Source organism: Leuresthes tenuis, unplaced genomic scaffold, assembly GCF_036924035.1.
Source record: "Leuresthes tenuis unplaced genomic scaffold, fLeuTen1.0.hap1 SCAF_4, whole genome shotgun sequence".
Taxonomy (NCBI): domain Eukaryota; kingdom Metazoa; phylum Chordata; class Actinopteri; order Atheriniformes; family Atherinopsidae; genus Leuresthes; species Leuresthes tenuis.
Window position 1 is genome coordinate 35,315,918 of NW_027325358.1, and position 22,329 is coordinate 35,338,246.

The 22,329-nt window shown below is 40.1% G+C and overlaps 1 protein-coding gene across 1 annotated transcript; it reads left to right on the forward strand.

Moving 5' to 3' along the window:
- The first annotated feature begins 640 nt into the window (after positions 1-640).
- On the forward strand, positions 641-21,917 carry col9a1a (collagen, type IX, alpha 1a). Its single transcript, XM_072383598.1, has 32 exons — positions 641-836; positions 1,600-1,674; positions 2,337-2,375; positions 2,486-2,548; positions 4,087-4,140; positions 4,307-4,342; positions 4,486-4,509; positions 5,893-5,946; positions 6,368-6,421; positions 6,900-6,932; positions 7,462-7,518; positions 7,609-7,662; positions 7,757-7,810; positions 7,957-8,010; positions 8,666-8,719; positions 8,802-8,855; positions 9,190-9,243; positions 9,649-9,702; positions 10,139-10,192; positions 10,272-10,316; positions 10,415-10,468; positions 10,669-10,722; positions 15,307-15,360; positions 16,648-16,719; positions 17,434-17,469; positions 17,576-17,620; positions 17,964-17,996; positions 18,335-18,481; positions 20,016-20,070; positions 20,280-20,468; positions 20,930-21,007; positions 21,233-21,917. Exons 1-32 carry the CDS (start codon positions 762-764, stop codon positions 21,436-21,438), a joined length of 2,064 nt encoding a protein of 687 aa, XP_072239699.1. The 5' UTR covers positions 641-761; the 3' UTR covers positions 21,439-21,917.
- The last annotated feature ends 412 nt before the right edge of the window (positions 21,918-22,329 follow it).

Below are 22,329 nucleotides of genomic sequence, written 5' to 3' on the forward strand. Positions count from 1 at the left end.
AAAATTAGAATAAATTGAAACGAACAACAAAAAGAGTACAGTTTGTACATTGAAATTAACATAAAATACAATTCAAACATCTCTTTATTAAGAAATGTGTCATTTTCTGTGTCATATCACCAGTCTGTCATTGCTGCTACTATCCCTGCAAGCAAATTGGCATGAGTTGGATTTGTTGTTGTAATAATGGAAAATAGGCTCAGGGTCTCCCTGGGATGAACGGGAGGGTGTACCTCACCTCTTGCCGAATGGCAGCTGAGATATGCTCCAGAACCAGCGGCAGTTTGTCCTTTCTCTCTGTGTAGTTTTTCTTTTTTTACAGGACCGTTTCTGCCAAATTGACAGGCGTGGTTATGTGCGTTTATGTGTTTTTTTCTGGCCTAAGTGGATTGACTCTATTTTGGTTGTCATGAAGATAGCTATCGTTATTATAACTGCTGTGAGCTGGCGAGCAACGAGCAGAATCACAATGCATGATAAACAAAGACAATAAATGTCCAGTCCAGATTTAACTGATTTATTAATTACTTTTATTTTCACATTTAAACTTTCATAGTGAAGACCAGTACATCCCACCCTGTGAGTACAGAGAACCCCTCCTCCTTGGATTCTCAGGCATAATCAGGGCTCTCTTACATCCGACCGTTCCAACAGGCGGTGGTGTTTCAGTCGAGGGGGACACTGACAGGTGGAACGTCCGAGAGTCCTGTCTAACCTGGGGAAAAGGGATTTTAGCGTCTTCCAGGGTCTGTGGGAAGACCATGCCTCTCTCCAATATCTACCGGGAGTCCTTGCTGGTGCTTTTACTTCATATTGTGCTGATTTGCTCGGCGCAGGTGAGAGTATTTTTTAAATATTAGTGCTCACAGCCAAAACTTTATCAAACTTTTCTGGTTTTTATTTTCTGTTCACTGATTGAACAGAGCAAATAATTAATCCTAGATGCTTGTAGGTTTAGATCTGCCCTATTCTCTATATTATTAATGTCCTTTGGCATTGTATTTTGCATTCCTATTGGCAGTTTAAACTTGTCTGCGCTGCTCAGGAATTATCTGATTTAAATGTACCCCATTGTTTTTCTTCCAATTTGATAACAGTGAAAATTGTGTATGCTATTACAGCAGTTGAGTCATTTTATCAATTATTATTATTGTTACAGTGTGTCTTGAAAATCTTGCAAATTTATGCAATATTAAAGAGTCCCTGAAGTCATTGAGGTGTTGACCATTGTCACTAGAGAATATGAGTGGGTCGTGTAAATGTACAACTATCTGTTACAATTTATATTAAAAAAAACCCAAACATTTTGGACTTTCTTTTATTATGTTTATCTGAAAAGCTGATTCATCCCAGCTTGCACACCTGTCAGCAATAAGGTCCAGACGGCTGCAGTAATCTGAACACATGCACTTACTTAGGCAGTATAATGAAACTGTAATGAGAAACCAGGTTTGGTTTAATGCCCTTCACCTTAACATCACCCAGACAATGGGTCTCTGTGTGAATTGCTCCTCACACAAAAAGCAGTAGCACTGCACTGATATTCAGACGTGGATTTCAGCAGAAAAAAACCCCCCGATTTCCGTGTTTGTTTTAAAGAGGGGCCCAGTTGGTCCCAGAGGCCCCCCAGGACCACCCGGCATAGCTGGTGTGCCAGGAGTGGATGGAATTGACGTGAGTCTGCATTGTTTTCTCTCTTCCATAAAAGCTTGTTTTCAGATGTTGGTTATTCGGTTGCTGAGGTCCAGTGGCCAAATAGCAGCTGTTTAGATAATGATGCTCTTCCAAATTACACAAGAATGACTGCACTTTTCCTCAACGTAAGTAGTGATTTTGGAGGATAAACAACTTTTTTTTTACTGTTAGTCTACTGTGCAGGGTTGTTGCTCCTCAGTTAAGTGATATTTTTTGTTAATGCTGATGCCCACATTTAAATAAAGTCAGACAGTAACATGCATTTGAATGGATTAATCTGTTGTGCTAATTTCTTGGCAAAACGTTTTTAATTTTTTTTACCCCACAACTGTCGTTTATCACAAGCCACCACAGAGATGATAGGAAATGGAAGCATGCTGTGACTCATGGATGGTGCCTTTTACTGCTAGAACAACAGAGCATTAGATTGTCAGATACTATACAGATCCACACAGCACAGTTAGTTCTATTCTTTAAAATAGAGGTTTAAAAATCTATCAAATCCCATTTTAATGCATTCAGAACACGCCGTCTTTGGTGATAAGGCACACATTGAAGAATGTCTTTAACAGATACTGAAAAAAAGCACCATTTCTATAACTTTGGCTTTTATTTTGAAATTGTCCATCCTGTGTCTTCAGGGTGATAGAGGAGAAGACTCCACAGTGAATGGTGGACCAGTAAGTCTGCTTTTTCATTCTCTTTGCACATGGACAAACTTATAATGGTTGCTAACTTTGGGGTTCGAAAGCGAAAATGGATATGGTAATGTTGAATGTTCTGCTTCCAGGGACCTGATGGAGATAATGGCAAAGACGGGACTCCTGGAGCTTCAGGCCTTCCAGGGGCGGATGTAAGTAAAACAGCATGTCAACATAATTGACTCTAACTTCAGGTACAGAACTGTGAGTGTTTAGTACAGCTGTGAGTGTTCGCCCTCCATACACATTTTTGCAGCTCTTGCCACAGACTTCTCTCTATTCTAAGAGCCATGAGAAAAAACTTCTGAATCCACCAGCTGCCTTGATCTTGAAGATAAGTTTAAGTCTCAAGTATTGATAAGAAGATGTATTGAATCTGTGGAAGATCTGAGCAGGGGGACTTGATATATGCAACTGCTGCTGTGGGAACAGTTTGTCTTGGCCTCCATTTGGCAAAAATGTTGAGGAAGAAAATGGCCCCTTGAATAAATGAATCTGGCTATTTAGGGGAGAGTTTCAAATAGCTTCCTGACAGAAACAGGGGTCTTTTTGTGCATGGCCAAAGTGAGTGAGGGGAATCGGCTGCCCAGAGATGGCTGACAGGAAAGAGGTGTATGCTGGGGAAGGTGGTGCAGAATGGTCACAGTGTGTTTGCTGTCCGCTGTGGTGATGGTGCTGAGAACAGACAGGCAGATTCAGATTTTCATGTGGACTGAAATTGAGAAAATGTATCCAGCAAAATTTGTAGCCTTTACTTTGTAAAAATCAAATAACAGACAGAGCTAGAATGGTTTCCATATTTTTCGTAACTGAAATAGAGCAGAATACAATCTTAGTTGAGAATCTAACAGAGAATTTGTCCCAATTTGGCTGGGTTTGACCTTCAGCTTTGAGACAGATCGGCTGTTGCTATAGATTGGGCACCTGGTCATGGTTGTCTTTGTTACCCTCCTCTTGCTCATGCGTTTGTCCAGGTGGATATTTTTTTTTGAGTTTATTAATGAAGAAGGAAGGTGAAGTGAGGAACTGATGGATGGAAAAACAGGTCATATCCTCCACCTGATAATGTCATAGGATGAAAGCAACCAGAAAAAGTTTGCAGAGGATGTTTGAAAGAAAACCAGTCCAACCACCTTAAAGAACAAAATCTTCACTTCCTTGCCCTTGCCTTAGTAAGCCATTATTCATATTTGTAACTGTTGCATAAATGCTGTAAAATATCTTGGTGTTATAAATGAAGAAGGGAATAAAGGCAGTGATAAAACCCTTAGTCAAATTGGTCCCAGTTTGACATTCAGACAATACTGTAAATATGTTCTCAGGGAACTTGTTATTGATTAATTTATTATTTAGAGTTGCACTGCACTGGCTTAATTCACTAACATGTACTTATATTTCCAGAAACCACATGGCATGTGTGCAAATTTATATATGTAATCATATCTGTGGACTGGACAGTGTGTGAATCACAGTTGGACACGAAAAAATGTAATGGTGGAAAACTTTATGGTCGAAAGTGAAATTCATGATGGTGAATACAGACAAAAAGATGTCAAAGTGTTAAGACAAAGAAGCAGATACTTTGCTCATTCAGGTCTAAAGTGTCATTTTAGTGATTACAGATACAAATAAATGAAAAATGTTACGGTGACGTGCCTGATATTTAGTGGATTTTGTGTTGTCTTTGCAGGGACCTGTGGGACCTCCTGGGGATCCAGGCCCAGTGGGCCCCAGAGGGTCAAAAGTAAGTTTCTGTACAGGAGTTGATCAATCTGGTCATCTTCTACAGCCATACCTGAAGGGACTGTGGGAAACAAACCACACTGTTTATCTGAAAATATACTGTGCTTTACTTTGGTACCGTCAGGTTTACGATGTCAGATTGTATTTCTGTTCTTGTTGGGTTTTAGGGGGAACTTGGCGCTCGTGGCCCTTCTGGAGAGCCTGTAAGTGCAGATATTAACCAGCTGTAAATATTTATATTTGATATGTTCGATTACCTTCTGTCACAGATGACTTATATGACTTATTTTAATGTTAAATGTCCTGTACACTTCATACAAAGTTCTAAGTTTCCTCTCACTCACAGGGTGTAGGACCTGATGGGCTTGATGTGAGTACTTTATCTTTACCTGTATATTATGTTTTATTAGCTGCTGGTAGGTTTTTTATTTCAATTCTAGATTCAAATTTGGTAGATTTACTGATTGTTCCAATGTTACAGGGCTGTTATAGACAACTTATATGTGATTCAGAAGGAAATTATGAAATTTGATTAAATCAAAATAGCGTGCAGTAAAAATGAATTGACATTTGTATGTTTAACTACATGTCAGAATGTTTTTATGACAGTTCAACCAAACTGGATTCAGTTTGAACTTCTAAAGGTATTGTTTTTGTTTTTTGAAGTGAGATTGAGTACCTTACCTCCAATAGTTAGCAGTCAGAGCACTCTCAGTTTGTAGAAGCAGGGAGGAATTCTCAGCAGGGAGCAAAGCTGGTAGCTCCTGAGAGCAGGGACAAAAGAATTGTGAGATTTTGCCATCTAAAGCAGCTCAAACTTAAAACTTAAGATACTAACAACTCATAAATACTATACACAACCCCACTTCAGAAACCCGAACTATCCAAGTTTTATTAAAATGGGAAGATGTAACTGAATCTGTTTCAGCTGCAGAAGAAACTTGCTTATTTCTCTGTTGTACAAATTTTGAAACAAAGCTGTTTGCTATAGCAGTTCAAAGAAACAACACACATCGATAACAGAACAATTTCTGCATGCATGTGCTTGACTAGGGCTATACGGTGTTTGGTGGTTAGCCTCACAGCGAGAGGGTTCCTGGTTCAAATCCCAGCTGGGGCCTTTCTTTGGGGAGTTTGGACGTTCTCCCAGTGTATGCATGGGTTCCCTCAGGGTACTCTGGCTTCCTCTCACCACCAAAAAACATCCATGTTGTGTTAATTGGTGACTCTAAATTGACGCTAGGAGTGAGTGTGGATGGTTGTTTGTCTTGTTTGTCTCTGTGTGGCCCTGTGATGGACTGGCGACCTGTCCAGGATTGACCCTTCCTCTCGCCCAATAACAGCTGGGATAGGCTCCAGACTCAAAATCAGCTCATTAAAACTACATGTCAACATTTGGTCACTTATTCTCTACTCTTATACAGTCCTTATTTTATTTCTGCAGCATCATCTAACTAAATCAGCACGAGCACTTAAAGATTAAACGTCTATGCAGTGAATTGAGCTGCACTTAGATGTACCATGATTTCTCCCAGAGAAAAAAGAAACTGCAGAAAAAGAGGTGCAAATTATTCTTGACATTGAATTGAAAATAAAATATATAAAATTAACATTAATATGCTGCATCCTCTTTAACAGGAAATATATGTGAAAAGAAAATTATGGCAAATTACTATGTTCACTGCAAACACATTTTTAATTGTACCAGAGGCTATATACAATAGTTCTAAGATGTTTGACTGTTCTCTAACAGGGTATTCCTGGTACAGATGGGCTACCTGGTGAACTGGGAAAAGTTGGACTCCCTGTGAGTATCAGACTACAGCTACAGTTGTTTCTACTTATTAAAAGAAGATGCTCAGCAACAACATTCCTGAGTCTGGTTCTGCCAGAGGTTTCTTCCTGTTAAAAGGGAGTCGTTTCTTTCCACAGTCGCCACAGGCTCAGGACGGGAGATTGGACTGAAGACAAGTTTCGGTGCAATCTGTTGGTTTCCTTAGCTAGGATATAAATTTTTCAATTGGCTCTATATGAATGAATTTGATTATGATTACAATGAATTGAATTCCAATTGGCTTGAATTGGACTATATTATTTAAATGCCTTGAGATGATAATTGTTGTAATTTGGCGCTATATAGATAAAACTGAATTGAACATACACATCATGATGCATGTACTGATGATGAGTCAAACACTGATAATTAAAAAGTCCTCCATCTGTCACAGGGAGCAAGAGGCAGGAGAGGTCAAGTTGGTTTTCCTGGTCCTGCTGGTCCTCGGGTAAAAATCACTTTTTTTTTCAATACTGCAGTTAACGTTGTCACAGGAATGTGGTTATTAAGAAACAGGAAGGGCAACCAAAGAGACAAGAAGGTACAACAGATCAATTTAAAGTCTCTACTTTACATCATCCTCATCAGACCTGAGTTTGTTTGTGCTTCATTTTCTACATGCTTTGTTTATATTCATCTAAACTTAGCACAAAAGGTAAGTAAATTTGGGTGTGGTCAATTATTTCTTTGTTGTAACAATGCTTCTTGGTAATCAATCTTACACCGTTGGAAAGCCTGTTTATTTCCCTTTTAATTGGTGCCACATTTGTGGGATAAGCAGCAGAGTTATGTGGGTTGCGCCCATGAAAAACTTGCCAAATCTTTTCTTTATCCATGTATATATTTTTCTTATTTTTTTTTAGGAAAAAATATGATTCGTATTTTGAATTGGGCACATATTGATTAAAGTTCATACACTTTTTTAGGGACCCCCAGCTGTTTATCAGGGTGAGGACCTGGTAAGTACAATAATTACACTCATTTATTGATATTCAATGATACCTGTTACAATTTAACAAGTGGTGTATGTACCAGAGTGCAAACTATCCTGTATTGTTCTAAAATATGGTATGACTTCACTTCAAGGAATAAACTGAATACAGCAGAAAGAGCTGTAAAAAAATATCACTTGTAAGATATTCCTGCTGTAATGTAGAATGCTACATGCATGACCAATGTTTGTCTGACTAGTGAAATCTAGGTTCAGTTTTCATTAAAATATAATCAGCCTGAGATTAATAACAAATACAAACACAGAAATGTTAAAGCAGCAGGCGCCCTTCAACACACTACTTACGTTATGACAGGAAATCAACCGCCTGGTGAAACACAGCTAATATCTGCAACACTTCTGATGAAAGTAGAGCTCACACTATTAGTAGTAAATGGCTTTGTTTGTGCCTGCTTTAGAGTCAGGAGTCACTGTCAGTGGAACCCCCTGGTGGCAGGGCTTTTCAATGACCTCAGATAGGCTGTTGTGTTTTTCAGTGTCCCAATGCCTGCCCCTCAGGTCTAACTGGACATGCTGGACTCCCTGGCATGAAAGTAAGTTCACCTTTATTGCCACTGCTGAGTGATGTGCACCTGTTGATGTGTTTGATTGGTTGGTGTTTAACATTTATATTTTGCCTGAAGGGCCACAAAGGTGTTAAGGGAGATTCAGGTGAGCCTGGAAGACAAGGACACAAGGTAACTTGATGCTAAACAACAGATTAGAAAAAAAAGCAAAAAACAGATGACTGCATGTAAAATCTTGATATAACTTGGCAATTCTCTTCAACAGGGAGAGGAGGGTGAACAAGGACCACCTGGTGAAGTTGGAACTCAAGGGCTACCTGTAAAATGTTTCACCATTTTATCAAAAATTGCTGTTTCTATTTAAAATAAAAAAAGGAAAGATACATGAACTCCATCTACAGAGAAACAAATATATTAACTTTCATCAATCTGCTATTTAATATACAATCTGCTATATAATTTTAGGGCCAAGGTGGACTGAGAGGTCTTCCAGGAATAATGGGCTCCAAAGGTGACAGAGTGAGTTTCGTTCAATGGAATTATTAATGAACATGAAAGGTTGATTTTGAACTGACAGCACACCGCCCTTAAAAAAGATAGCTAGGGCAGTATCACATTATTACATTACATTCTTATAACACAATTTCTTATAACATTTTATAAAGTGGCTGCAGCACTTGATTAATGTAACGCCCTTAATATGTCATATAGTAGTTTCATGTTTCAGTTAGGCCTCTAGCAGGCATTTAATCTATGACAGAAGAAAGTTGAAGTGACATTCTTGTGGGCAGGATGAATGAATCAATGAAATACTGAACTCATTGCTTTCCATGACATTAAAATCATGTTTATTATTGTATCGTTGCTTTAACCAGCACAATTAAACATCCATAAACCTAACCAAGTTGTTTTTGTACCTAAAGATAAACTTTCATTATGTTGGAAGGATTAATGTTGCACAATTGAAATGATAAGATAAATTACAGAATTTATTAATTTATTTATGGTATAAACCAAGGATTTTTGAAGACATTTCAAAATAGAGCTAAAAAAGGAAGAAGGGAGGCAACATGAGACACCTATTAACCACATGGAGGACATCATATCAGTTTAGTCTATTTTCTTTTCCAACAGTTAGTTAAGTTTTATGGAATTTTGCTTTTCCACCAAACAGGGGACTCGAGGAAAGTCTGGTGATATGGGTCCTCTGGGAATCCAGGGAGCACCAGTGAGTGGCAGTACATATTTTCTTCTTTGCCGTGCCTTTTTGTTATTTTGATAAAATGCTGATGAATGCCGATATTATTCAGGGTGATCCAGGTCAGAGGGGAGCCATAGGTGAGATGGGACTAAGGGGAGTGCAGGTAAGACTAAAAAGAACATTCAATAAAGTTCAATCAATGTAGCTGAAAATATTATATTTATAGTTCATCATCAAAACTTAAAAAGATATGCAAATTGTGTCCAATACATTTTTGTATTTGTGATCTTTTGCTGTCCTACCATGTCCAACGTTTAAGTGGTTCTATAATTTTTGTAGAATGTATCATTCCCTTTATAATTGTTGTCGTTGTAGTTTGGTTTTTCTCCTAAATGAAGTCAGACTTAAATATGATTAATTTTTAAGTGGTTTTGAGTACAGTTGTGTCACTTCTTTTTTGGAAATTGATAAAGTTTTTTGTGTTTGTAATTTCATAGGGTGACCAAGGACCACGAGGAATCAGAGGAGTGCCAGGGCCAAAAGGAGAGCCTGTGAGCTCCACTCCTTCTTATTAAAGCTAACATCAGTTACTCATTAAATATAACTTTCTAACTATTTATGCCTTGCTACTTCTGCTGATATCATCCTCTTGTTTTCACTACCTACCTCCATCCTTAACCACCTTTTCCCTTTTTGTCCATCTTTCTACCTTTGCACTTAATCATATAAATGCAGCTGCTATTTAGCCATTAACTCTGCAATATGATATTTTTTATTGGTCACTAAATGTACAATCTGACCCATATGTGATTGTCAAAAAATATATTTTTTGTCCAACATCCCTATACAGATGCCTCTCCATTTGACATTTCATTTAGACTATGCACTCATTTAAAAATGTATGTGGAATAAACTTTTTTGATGAAACAACTCATTGTTCCCCCTCTGGTCAACAGGGCCTTCCTGGTCCAGATGGTCGTGAAGGAATACCCGGGTTGCCTGGGTCCCAGGTAACTTTTGTTTGCATTAATATATTACAATAGTAGTCTGAAAGCAGTGTTTTTTCAGCTAGAGTCTGTAGTTTGAAGCTGTAGACTTGTTCTAAAAGCTGCAAAAAATAAATGTTAAAATTCAGGTCTCATCTCAAATACATGGGCTTGGGCACACATTTAATATAGATTATCAGTGACAGTACTTGAACCTGTTTATTTTAGAGTTGCTTATTAATTCCATTAATCTGTTATATCTTGCACTCTACAGGGATTTTGTTGATATTTATCATATCTGATATGGTCTAAAAAGAGGCCCAACTAACCAAAGTCTCTAAAGCCAGAAAACATGCTCATAGTGGACTTATTGCCATAAGATGCCAGAAAATTGCTGCCTTTCCCACTTTCAGAGAAAAGTTTATGCCTTGTATGTAATTTTGATCATTATTATTTTTAGGGTGTTACAGGAAAAAGTGGTGCTCCAGGTGATGCTGGCCCTCAAGGACTTCCTGTGAGTGACCTCCTGATTCATCAGTAACAGTTTGATATTTATCTCAGAGTTTGATGTTTGACACAATTTCTTCATGCAGGGTTTACCAGGTGCATATGGACAAAAAGGACACAGTGGAGCAAAGGTATGATCGCATATGTGGAGCAGTATGAAAACAGTATCATCTCTCTGTGTATTGGCAGCTATATTCAGGTAATGTTTTTCCTCTCTCTCTGTCACCAGGGCAACACAGCAGATCCAGGAGTTGTAGGAATGATGGGGTCGCCAGGGAAACAAGTACGTTTAAAGCAAGGTCAAATACATTCATTATTTTACATTGTAGTTCATTCTAACTTACAGGTAAATAATCAGAAAAGCACCTAAATGTGTATATTAATAAACTGCTTAATTTTAATCAGTTTAGGGCAGTGATTCATGAGACAAATATCATCTGCAGCTGTAACAATTTTATTATCCGATATCTTACTTTCCTCCAGGGCGAACGGGGCGAGCAAGGAGAGGTGGGACCGGTTGGACCCAGAGGAGGACCTGTGAGTCTCTGAAATTCACATGACTTCCTTTTACGTACTATGTACTTACTATGTAAGCAATAGAACAAATGAATGGACTGATTGTATTAGGGATGGGACGAAATATCATTTGACGAAAATATTTTTTAAAAATGGATCGTGAAATGAAGACCAGATGGCAGTATACAAATCATTTACTGTGTGTGTGTGTGTGTGTGTGGCAGGCATACAGTTTATGGTGGCAGCGCCATCTGGTTGTATTACTCTATAGTTCTGGGTCAGGTCACAGTGGGACACGGTCCATGCTGCGAGAACAACACTGTTCAAACGGCAAGCTAACATTGGCACCAGGGCCGGTTCTTGGAAGGCATATATGAGGGGGCAGTCAGAAATGTGAAGGGGGCATCATGTGTACACATCAGGCTCCAGCACTTTTTTTCTGTGCTTATAGTAACAGTGTTTTCCTCATGGAATTAGGTTGTTAGCTATGTGTCCAACCCCAACCTGGAGAAGTGGATTGCATTTTGTCAGGCCTCTAACTTCAGACTTGGGTGTCCCACCTGAAGACTAAGCACCTGCTGGTATAGCTCTTAATGTCACTGAGGCACGCAAACCCACTGACCACAATAAGGTGGCAATCCCTCGGGGAGAGGGGGGAAACTGAAAAATAAAAACAAAAAATAAAATTTCCTTCATCCAGATTTTAACAACCAACAACATAACCTTTATCTTAACTGGATGGCCTAACTCCTAAAAAATAAAGGGATCTAGAACAAGACTTCACATACTATAGTCAGTATTTACTAAACTGAAAGGTCTTATAAATAATAAAATCACTTCTCAAACTGAACAGAAGCAGTGTTTGCTGATGGTTAAGGTGTAGTTAAAGAGGAACTCTGGTATTTTTAAACCTGTTAAACCTGTGCAGGCATAGAGAGAAGTGCAGAAAGATAAAGTGCAGAGATAGAGGGGGTAGGGAAGTACAAGGTAACTGCTAGGATAGGAGATGTTCTCTGAAGATAGACAGGGACGCCCCTGTTCTGGGAGCTAACGGAGGGACTACACAGGCAGTCTACTTGGACCACTTCATCCACATGCCCACCTGGAGCACAGTTTATTTATTCCTTGCTCTGTGACAGACGGCAAACTTCACACAGAGTTTGCTACTGCTAGTTTTGTGCAACATGGCAGGATATTTATCAAATTTTGACAATGTGAACGCCGACTTTGAGTAATATGGACGTTCTTACCGGAGTGAATGAGCTGTCCTGCAGCCATGCATGTTGATGAAGTTGTCCCAGTAGAGGTGTGTGTAGAATTCCCTCCATTAGCTCTCCTTTAGCTGCAAGTAGCCACATAACAGGGTGGCAACACCCATTCCGAAATCCCGACATCCCGCTATTCCGACATCCCACCATTCCGACATGCAAACGTCCCACCATTCCGACATCCCGCTATTCCGACATTCAAATGTCCCACCATTCCGACATCCCACCATTCCGACATCCCGCTATTCCGACATTCAAATGTCCCACCATTCCGACAAGGTTTTCCGTATAAGGAGATGTGCGTTACTCAAGAGGTGAGTCCCTTCCTTCTGTTCATGCAATTTATATGTTTAACACGTGTTTACAGATAAGCGTTATTAAAAACACAAAGTCTCGGCAACTGGAGGAGGAGAAGCAGACCGTGGTGGTTTTCAATCACACACTCCAATGCCACTTGTTTCAACTTCAAAAAATTTTATCCAGGAAAAAAAGGCTTAGGGTTAGGGTGGACCGAAACGGCTCCATAACACGCACAAGAATCCAAAAGAAATGAAAGTTAACTAAAAGAAAGCAAATAAACAGCATGAAGTGGTCAAAATTGGTTTTACGCATGCCTATGTGCGTCTGGCACATGCGTCTTCGGGCTCTCCCACGTTGGTTTGTGGATGGAAGCTATATTTTCAGCTGTAATACCATGTAAAAACAATCTCTACATGACATTTACTCCCAGGTGTGACCAGTTAGGTCCTTAAGATATCAACAGGTTGTATAAAGCCTTGCGCAACGGCTGTGTGTTTGTGCCAAATGCGCAAAGCCCATCCGCGCTTCCCATAATTGGAGCGAGTACTCATAAATCACGTGAATAACATGAATAAACGTTTTTACTGCATTTTGTTGTGTTTTATACGTTCTATGCTGTCATTTCTCTCTTCTCCTATTGGCAAGGCAAGGCAGAGTGCTCGCAACTGTGTCCTGTGCAGTAGCCGTGATATCTGTAATTGCAATTATTACTTTTGCATATGATGACAGCGTGCAAAAGACGCTCCAGCTGGCTGCCGTGACAGGTCATTGACACTGTATTTCTGCTTAATCAGTTTCAGTCTCGCCAGAGTTACATTACTAATGATATGCCGGCGCAAATACGCCCTAAAGTTTGTGCGCCAAACTTTAGGGCGTATTTGCGCCGGCATATCATTAGTGCAAAATGTTTTGGGTAAAACATAGGCTATTAAAAGGAACTGTCGGAATGGCGGTATGTTAGCAAAAAAAATAACATACCAGGAAAAAAGTGTCGGAATGACGGGACGTTTGATAAAAAAATAAGTGTCGCCATTCCGACAATTGGAGACCAATGTCGGAATGACCAACTAACCTGTATACTGTATCTTTTTTTTCTTTGGCGGATTTCTCTGCTATTACAGTTACTTTAGTCAACTTGTGATATATTCATTTTGTGGTTATATTAAAATGTGCTTTTTCAACTTCCAAAAATTTTGATTTGAGGGGGCAAGACATTTATTTGAGGGGCAATGCCCCCTCTTGCCCTTGCGTAGAGCCGGCCTCGATCAGCAACAACTTCTTTGGTTAGCCCTCAAACTGCCGAACGATGGAGTTGAATGAGATCAAAATTGAGGAGGCTCCAATGGGATACAGGTAATTTGTGTGGCAGTATGTTGGCTTTCCGATTAAAAGAGACAAAGATGGCAGTGGAGTAACTGACAAGACTAACACTGTGTGTAAGCTATGCAAAGTCATCGTTCAGTACACTACCTCCAACACAACGAACATGAACCACCACCTTCAACGCCACCATAAAAATGTGAAGACGGCCCCAGAGAAAACGTTAACGAAGGGACAGTTGACCATGAAACAAGCACTGGCACCGGCTCTAGCCCCGTCAATTGCGTGCAAAACAGATAACCAGGCTCATTGGCGAGTTCATAGCTGACTATATGGCTCCATTTAACATCGTGTAGAACAGGAAATTCATCCAGATTTTCAAGGTTAAGATGCCATGCCGAGGACATTTTTCAGAGAAGGTAATCCCGGAAATGTACAATGAAACCAAACAAAGCGTGAAAGACTTGTCCCAAAAATGCTGACTGCATCGCCCTGACCACTGATGGCCGGACCTTGCGTGCCACACAAAGTTACAGCTTCACAACAGCACAGAACTCTCCGAGGGATACAGTCAAACGCCTTCTCCAAGTCCACAAAACACATGTTGCCCGGTTGGGCGAACTCCCCTGCACCCTCCAGGACCCTGCTGAGGGTGGAGAGCTGGTCCACTGTTCCACAGCCAGGACAAAAACCACACTGCACCTCCTGAATCCAAGATTCAACCATCCGATGGATCCTCCTCCCCAATATCCCTGAATAGACCTTACCAGGGAGGCTGAGGAGTGTAATTCCCCTGTAGTTGGAACACACCCTCTGGTCCCCCTTTTTAAAGAGGGGGACCAACACCCTGATCTGCCAGTCCAGAGACACTGTCCCCCATGTCCGTGCCATGTTGCAGAGCCGTGTCAACCAAGACAGCCCTACAACATCCAAAGCCTTGAGGAACTCCGGACGGACCTCATCCACCCACGGGGCCTTGCCACAGAGGAGCTTTTTGACCACCTTGGCAACCTCAGCCCCAGAAATGGAAGGCCCCACATCCGAGCTCCCAGACTCTGCTTCCTCATCAGAAGACGTATCGGTAGGATTGAGAAAGTCCTCCAAGTATTCCCCCCCACGGACTCACAACGTCCCTAGTTGAGGTCAGCAGAGGTACATATCCTTTCAACAAAGATAGATTGATGAAATCCAAAATGGAAGTGTCAATTAAGGGGAAAACCACCTTGAACAGTCTGATTGTGATTTGGTCTAAAACACAAGTTGATGGTTTAGAAGAGACTGTTGCTGTTGTTAGCTCAGAGTAATCAACTGACCAGAAGCCGTCTAAATACAAATCAGGTTCTAAAGATAATTCTAAAGCTGCTCTACTTGATGATACATCAGTGATAATAGTGGGAAGGATTCCATTAACCTTCTCTCTTGATAGAAACAATTTTATTGGTCAAGCTCATGAAATCATTGCTACTGAGAGTTAAAGGAATAGATATTCATACTATAGCATGTAATGTATTGTTAATGTTTAGCAGGAATGACTACAACTGCATGTAATTGTATGATTAACTAAATTAGACCATGCATTAAAAACTTCATTGTATTACAATCTTGTGTCAGCTGGGTCACAGTAGTAAAAGCCAAGAAAACTGAATGAATATTCTAGATATCCTTTAGTCGTGTTGTGGCTGATAATCAGATTTAATATTAACTCTGTATGTTTCAGGGGGAACGTGGAGAGAGAGGACCTGACGGGCCTCCAGGATTACTAGGAGCCAGGGTAAGAGCTGAGAGAACAAAACCATATGTTAACTTGGAAATCACGCCAGAAGTATGGTGGAGAAGACCTGGGACTTTGCCCATATTGATCTCCACTCATTATAAGAATGTCTCTGATACAGTAATGTACGGTAATAAACAAACAAACTGAGAGTAGGGGAGTTCACAGAAGACATGAGTCAAACTGTATTCACTGGGGTAAAAATAAGCAGAACACATAACAAATGCTGTATTTAAAAAAAAAGCTAATAAAAGGAAGCTTTGTTCCAGTCAAACTGACCTCAAAGTTTCAGACAAAATGCATTGCCTTGTCTAAACAAAGCACAATATAAAAATAACCTTTCACAGTCTTGATATACATGTATAACAATAAAGAACATTTTTATTTAGTTATTGACATAAAATCAACTATTTCTCTGTCCTTCTGTATAACTGTTGCTAAGCCTTTGAGCTCTCATGTTGGCAGCAGACAAACCAGGGTTTTAAGGTTAAAAGCATTACCCCAATGGAAAGCTACTTAAACCAGAAAGAAAAACAAAAGGATTATGATAATGCTGCTCAGGAGAAGTACATGCATGAAAACAGTACAAAAGATAGGCTGAGATCAGAAAACATTCCGATGAAACCAAATTCCATCAGCCAAAAAGAATAAAAAATGCTTTTATCCTGTTCATGCCTGACCTGTGCTTCTGCCAGTGTACGTAGAGACATAAGTACCCTGAATATCAAAGCCACCAGAATCAGTCTCTAAATATGTTCTACTGTCCAGAGGAAACTGGTCAAGACGAGAATAACTGACCAAGATAAGCCTCATATCTTGATCTTACATCCAATGCTGGGACGTGGAGTCATGTTTTGTGCTTTTCTTAAAGTTTTGCAGGTCTTTAAGAACTTCATAGAGTTAAGTCTCTAATCCACTAGTGAGTGGCCATGAATGGCCTCTTGTTACAATGTTTTTTTTCCTGCAGCTCAGGGGGGATTCAGGGCAGGAAAAAGATGCTGTGAGGCCCTGAAAGAAATCTCTGTTTCTCAGGAATGCCCACATACTCATATACACCCTGACACATTTGAGAGAGGCGGGGTTGGGTTTGGAGGGGTTCCACCTTCGATGTTCAGAAGATGTGAAGCTAAAACAGTTTTTTTAAAATGTATTTTTGAAGATATGGTCAGGTTAAGGTGGGGGAAGTTACTCTTCAAAACTTCACAATCGTCTGTGTGTTGACTCTGAACGCGCCTGCCAGTGTGTTTAATAGTTTATATCTGTGTGTGTGTGTGGATGTTTTAATAGGGAAGCAAAGGGGATCCAGGCCTTCCAGGACTTCCTGGCCCTGCAGGTTACCGTGGTGAGAAAGGGGACAGGGTAAGTGACACAAAAAGATAATTTAAAGTTAAGTCGTGAGAGCACAACAGCTCAGAAGTCTCATGTCACCTGACTCAGATCATAGCGCAAGTAGAGTGACATATTATTTTTTTATGGGCTCATTCAAACACATGCTGTCATATTCAGTTGGATTTGGTGGGTGTTTGCTGATGTTACCATCAAATAAGTCCTACAAATTCAAATTGTATCCCTGTGTATCCAGCCACACAGTGCAAACTGTCAAATCAGCCAAGTACCTGCACTGAACACAGTGAAAGCAGTCCAGTGATTTCCAACAGGGGGCAGCAAATTAGTCTGCCTTGATTCTTCACTTCAACATAGTGAACGCTTAATCTGATACATCTTCAAAATAAAAGCAGATATACATTCATTGATAACCCATTATATTGACTTAGAATTTAATGGAAAACATTTTAATTGAAGCTAATTACTTTTGGCATACATTTGCAAATGAACTAATGCTTTACTGATGTAGTCTTTTTTATTTTAGCACTGTTTGTCTTTAAATAGCTGTAGTATACTAGGAGTTATAAAAGCAATGTATCAAATGAACACGGGTATCTTATAGTCACAAGACTACGAAGTATTATCACCCACATAGACCATGTGGAGCTTTTACGATGAGTTTCAGCTCATGGATTTTATATATATATATATATATTTGTAAAATTAATTCTGTTCTTTTCCCCTCAGGGTGCAGTTGGTCTCAATGGTCCAAAGGGGGAGCAGGTATTTTCAACAAATTGTCATATTATGGCTGGTTTCATGACTAGGTCAAGCAGATAACAGAATATTGAGTTTGTTTTGATAAAATCTGCTTTATGTCCTTTTTTAGGGACCTGCAGGCTCTGAAGGAACATCAGGAGAAAGAGGGGAAGTGGTGAGTGATACACTCCTTTGTTACAGTACAATGTTTTTGACTGATGTCATGTGAACTATCTGGAGGGTTGATATGCAGTTATTCAAACATTAGAAATATTTAAATTCAGAAATGGTTGTGAGGAAATAATTCCTTTAAAATAATTAAAAATTGTAACAAAGTCAGGAAGAAATATCTTTGGGGGTGGTCAAGTGGTAAGAAGCAAGTCCCATGTTGCCATGTTGACCGTGCTGATCTTTCCTGCATGTCTCCCCCATTTCCTGCTTCTCTCTCTCTCTCCACTGACCTGTTCATTAAAGGCAAACTTTCTGCAAACATGTCTTACATATCTTTTGCATTTCAGGGTGATCAAGGAGAACCAGGAGAAAAAGGATCGGTATGTGCACCTAAACAGAAACACAGCCTTTGTGTTACAGTATCACATGTATGTGGTATGATTTACAAAGTTGTAACATGAGTTTATGTGCATTGAAAAAAGAAAGACTAAATACATTCTGGTAGGATTCCATTGGTTTTCCATGTCCTGCAGCTCAGTGGAAACCATAATGAATTGCTTGGCTGCAATTAGAGTGCTCTGTGTTACCATCATTGTTAATGCTGGTCAATCAAGGTTTTGCATTTTAATGCTGTATAGGTGGTCTGTGCAAACACATTTCAATATTTTCTATTTGCTGTTAGTTGTAGTCATTCTGTTTTGGTTGCTATTGATTGCAGTCAGGCCCACCTGGAGAGACAGGAAGTAAAGGACCTGAGGGCAGCAGAGGGCTGCCAGGCAAAGAGGGCAAGTCAGGTCAGCCAGGACCACGAGGCATGCAGGGAGACATGGGTGTTCCAGGCCTTCCAGGAGCACAAGGACCAATGGTGAGAGGATTGATCTCCATACTACTCTGTCAAAGCTTTATTCTCAATCAGGGCCACTTATTCTACAGTATGAACAATGGTCTAATCTTCAGCAGTTAATATCTGGATAGAAATTAAAATGAAAGCTGCGAACAGCGATGAACAGCCCTCATACCTCAATGGATAAGAACTGCAATGCCATCACATTGATGCTTTTTGACCTGGGTACCACTGGCATGTCCCTCGAAGGATGTACAGATGGCTTCCTCTGGCACCACAGAATACCCAGTTATGACACACCATGTTGTTTGGATCACATGTACAACACACAATATGAATTTCAAATAAACTGAAGGGTATTTGTGACAAAGCCTAACTTCCTGAGGCCAGTTGGCAGCAATGCGAGTGGATTCTGCCACGCAGATGTGACATGCAGATTACACAGAACAATGTTGTGTAGGATTACTTGCTTTCAAACATGACTGGATGTGTGGATCAAAGAGGCCAAACCATAGAAGTCATGTGATAGTAATAAGCTTTAGTAAAGTCTATAGGTCAGATTTTTTTTGAGTGATTACATGGCCTGATACACATAGCCTGCATACTTTTGTACATGGGAAAATATGTGCACAAACAAATCCTTAGATGTTAATGGACCTCAGGTGAAGACTGTGGACAGGAGTGAAATCCAAAAAGGTTTATTAAGAATATCGTGAGGACAAAGAGATGAATCAGCGAATGTCGCAGAGTCTTTAGGTGACTCAGTGACGAAGCACACGGGCAGACAGTTAAGGGCTCCAGATAAGGCTGGATTCCCAGGACGGTGAAGACAGAGGACATGAGGTAAGTGCTTCCAGGAAAGCTCTCTGAAGTTTAGTGGGTGCAGGCTTGGCTAAGCAGGTGGATGACACTTGCGAGGGCAAGATCGATATCTGGATTTGCAGCTGGTCGTTTTTCCAAACAACATTTATGAGAGGCAAGGAGATAACTCTGTTAAACCAGAGAAAAAAGTGAGCGTAAGGAAACTTCAAGGTAACTGGTCGGATGTACCACTGTAGATTACACAACAATCTGGCACCAAGTGGAGGAATGACCTGGGTAGATATACTGCAGCGTTGATGAGCTTGAGAGGAGGGGGAAGACAATACAGATGCACACACAGAGGAAAAGGAAAGTGACACAGGACTCCTGAATTAGTAGACTCATGACACATATATGTATTTTCTTTCTGTTATTTTAAAATATAAAGTCTTGTGAAATAAGATCAGAGTTTTGCATTGTGAGGCATTCAGTGGGCACTGCAATACCTTATTTCTGATCTTGACAAAGGGCTGTAATCTCCTCAGAATATTTGGAATTTGCCATTCTGAGATGATTAAGAAACTCCGTGGAATAAGTCCAACTCACATTGAATGTCTTGAGTGTTTTTATGGAAGCACAAACTTGACTGATCTAAACAGATTTTTTTTTCAGGTAAACATTTAATTCAATGCTTACTCATAGATCTATCAAAAAATACGTGGCTCATTGTTATAAAGAGTCTTTGTCTTTACAGGGGAAATCATCAACAGATACACACATCAAACAAGTCTGCATGAGGGTAATGCAAGGTAAGTTTGGCCACCTTCCCACTTTCAGTTTTAATTGGCCAATCATCATGTATAAGGAACTAACACAATAGATCCTTCTGTATGTTGAGTGAAAGGTCCTTATCTTTGCCTTGTGGTGTATTTGATCTAACAGCTGCTGTTCGTTCTGCTCGTTGTTGCTCTGATGGTATCAAAGGACCATGTGTAACCCACTTTGTCCTGCGTCACAGAGCAGCTGGCCCAGCTAGCAGCCAGCCTGAGCAGGCCTGAATCAGGAATCACCGGCATTCCCGGTCCTCCTGGCCCACCTGGACCTCCAGGCCCCACTGGAGAGAATGGTTTCCCTGGCCACACTGGGTCAAGAGGTCTGCCTGGTCTGAAGGGTCCACCTGGGTTTATGGGTCGCAAAGGACCCAAAGGTGAGCACAGGCTAAAACAGACAGGAACAGAGCATATGTGATGCCCTGCAAGGATTGATTTTCAGATCAGAGGCAGGATGATGGAGGAGAAAGAATGCACAGAAACAAGAAGATACTGGACCGTCTCCTTCTTTTCCTTCAATGACCCCTTGCTGTGCGAAAGAGTGAAACTCCCAAGGAAACTGAGAGGAGTGTGACAAACTAGAAGTTTTCAAATCTAATTTAAATTAAATAAAAGTTGATCTGGAAGCTGTAAGCATATATAAATCTTTTAATAACTGATCATCAAATTTCTTTCAATATGGGCTCTCATTTGAGAGTTAGGATTGCGACCCACTTCCCCAAAGAATCAGTCATCAGAATCTTAATGAGGGAACAGATGTGGTGTTATGTCTAAGCATGAACTTCATGTTCAGTCTGGCTAAGTGTCATCTTGGTGATAATTACTTTCTTCTCTGCAGGTGACCAGGGTGACAGAGGAGACCGAGGACCCACACTTAGAGGAACCAAGGGAGCACCAGGGGCCCCTGGTCTACCAGGTAAATGACAAGTACAACTCAGATATCTGTTCTTAGAATACATAGTTCACTGAACATTATATAAAACGTTTCTTATATTTCTGGATGCACATGTTGAATAACAAACAGTGTTGCTTTAACAACCCAACATGGTTTGATATAGTTCTTAAAATGGATTAAGAGTAAATAATAATGGCACAGTGACATATCTGATTGACTTTTATCCCTTCCTCACTCTTCTTGCAGGTGAACCAGGTCGACCTGCTTACGGCACAAATGGCCGTGATGGAGAGAGGGGACCTCGCGGTGTTCCCGGCATCAGTGGTGTGCCTGGGCCTCCGGGTCCCGCCGGTCTGAACAGTTACTGCGAGCCATCGCAGTGCGTCCTGCCTATGGTTGCATCTCCCGTCTCAGCGAAGGACTCTGGCATGAAGGGCCCCAATGACATGTGAGAGGAGACAAGAGCTGAACTGGAAATGAATAGAGATAGAAATGAAGGAGAAATCAGAATTCCATACAAGATTTGTCTATTTGGGTTTTATCACTTGGTTTGTATGTTTAGTTTTTGTTGCTTTTTAAGACATGTTTGTTGTTATAAACTGTCATTAACTTGGACTCCCAACAACACCCATCAGTTTTAAAACGTCCTTTTGATGAATTTTACCTCAATTTAGCATTCTCTGCACTGCAATTAAAGCAGTAATGTGTATTTTTGAGAATAGAAGACCTCACTGTATATGTACAAACCGACCGGCTCCACTTTTATCCAAACAATGAGGCTTTCATTTTTTGTCTTCATGTTTTTGTAAATGTGTCAATATGCAAATTACACTGCTGGATAACATAGGCAGGTTGTGACCATCTAAGTTGTTTTTCCAACTAACTCCTCGCCAGAGCTTTTTCAATTAAATGTAGGATATGTTTGATCATTTGTGGACTGGCCGGTTGTGATGTGTGAAATCAGTTTTAAATGACTTCTTATTTATTATATCACAGGTCGACATGACATCCACATGTTGTATAAAGGATCAAATAAACCCATTTTGATAACTTCTTGCATGTTTTAAATGAATGCATACAATCAGAAACACAGTCAACACAGAACTGCACTTAGATAATGAAATTAAGCTAAAATACAACAAGCCCCGAATATACACAAAAACTTTGGTGTGAGGATAAGAAATTGGCAAGCTCCAGTCATGAAGCTGTGGTTCACCAAACTTGCTCGGACTCATGCTATTAAATTTGAAACTGCAAGATGTTTCTTTACACTGTAAATACTTAACTTCTATAGAATCTATTTTAGTTTCGAGGGTGGGTTTTCATTTGGCATTAGAACTGAT

What these genes read in the sequence shown, in the direction of transcription:
- col9a1a (XM_072383598.1), top strand. Translation starts at nt 762, where the DNA reads ATGCCTCTCTCCAATATCTACCGGGAGTCCTTGCTGGTGCTTTTACTT. An exon ending in CCACAGTGAATGGTGGACCA is followed by an intron (nt 2,376 to 2,485) that starts GTAAGTCTGCTT and finishes TTCTGCTTCCAG; the next exon opens with GGACCTGATGGAGATAATGG. An exon ending in TTGGACCCAGAGGAGGACCT is followed by an intron (nt 10,723 to 15,306) that starts GTGAGTCTCTGA and finishes TGTATGTTTCAG; the next exon opens with GGGGAACGTGGAGAGAGAGG.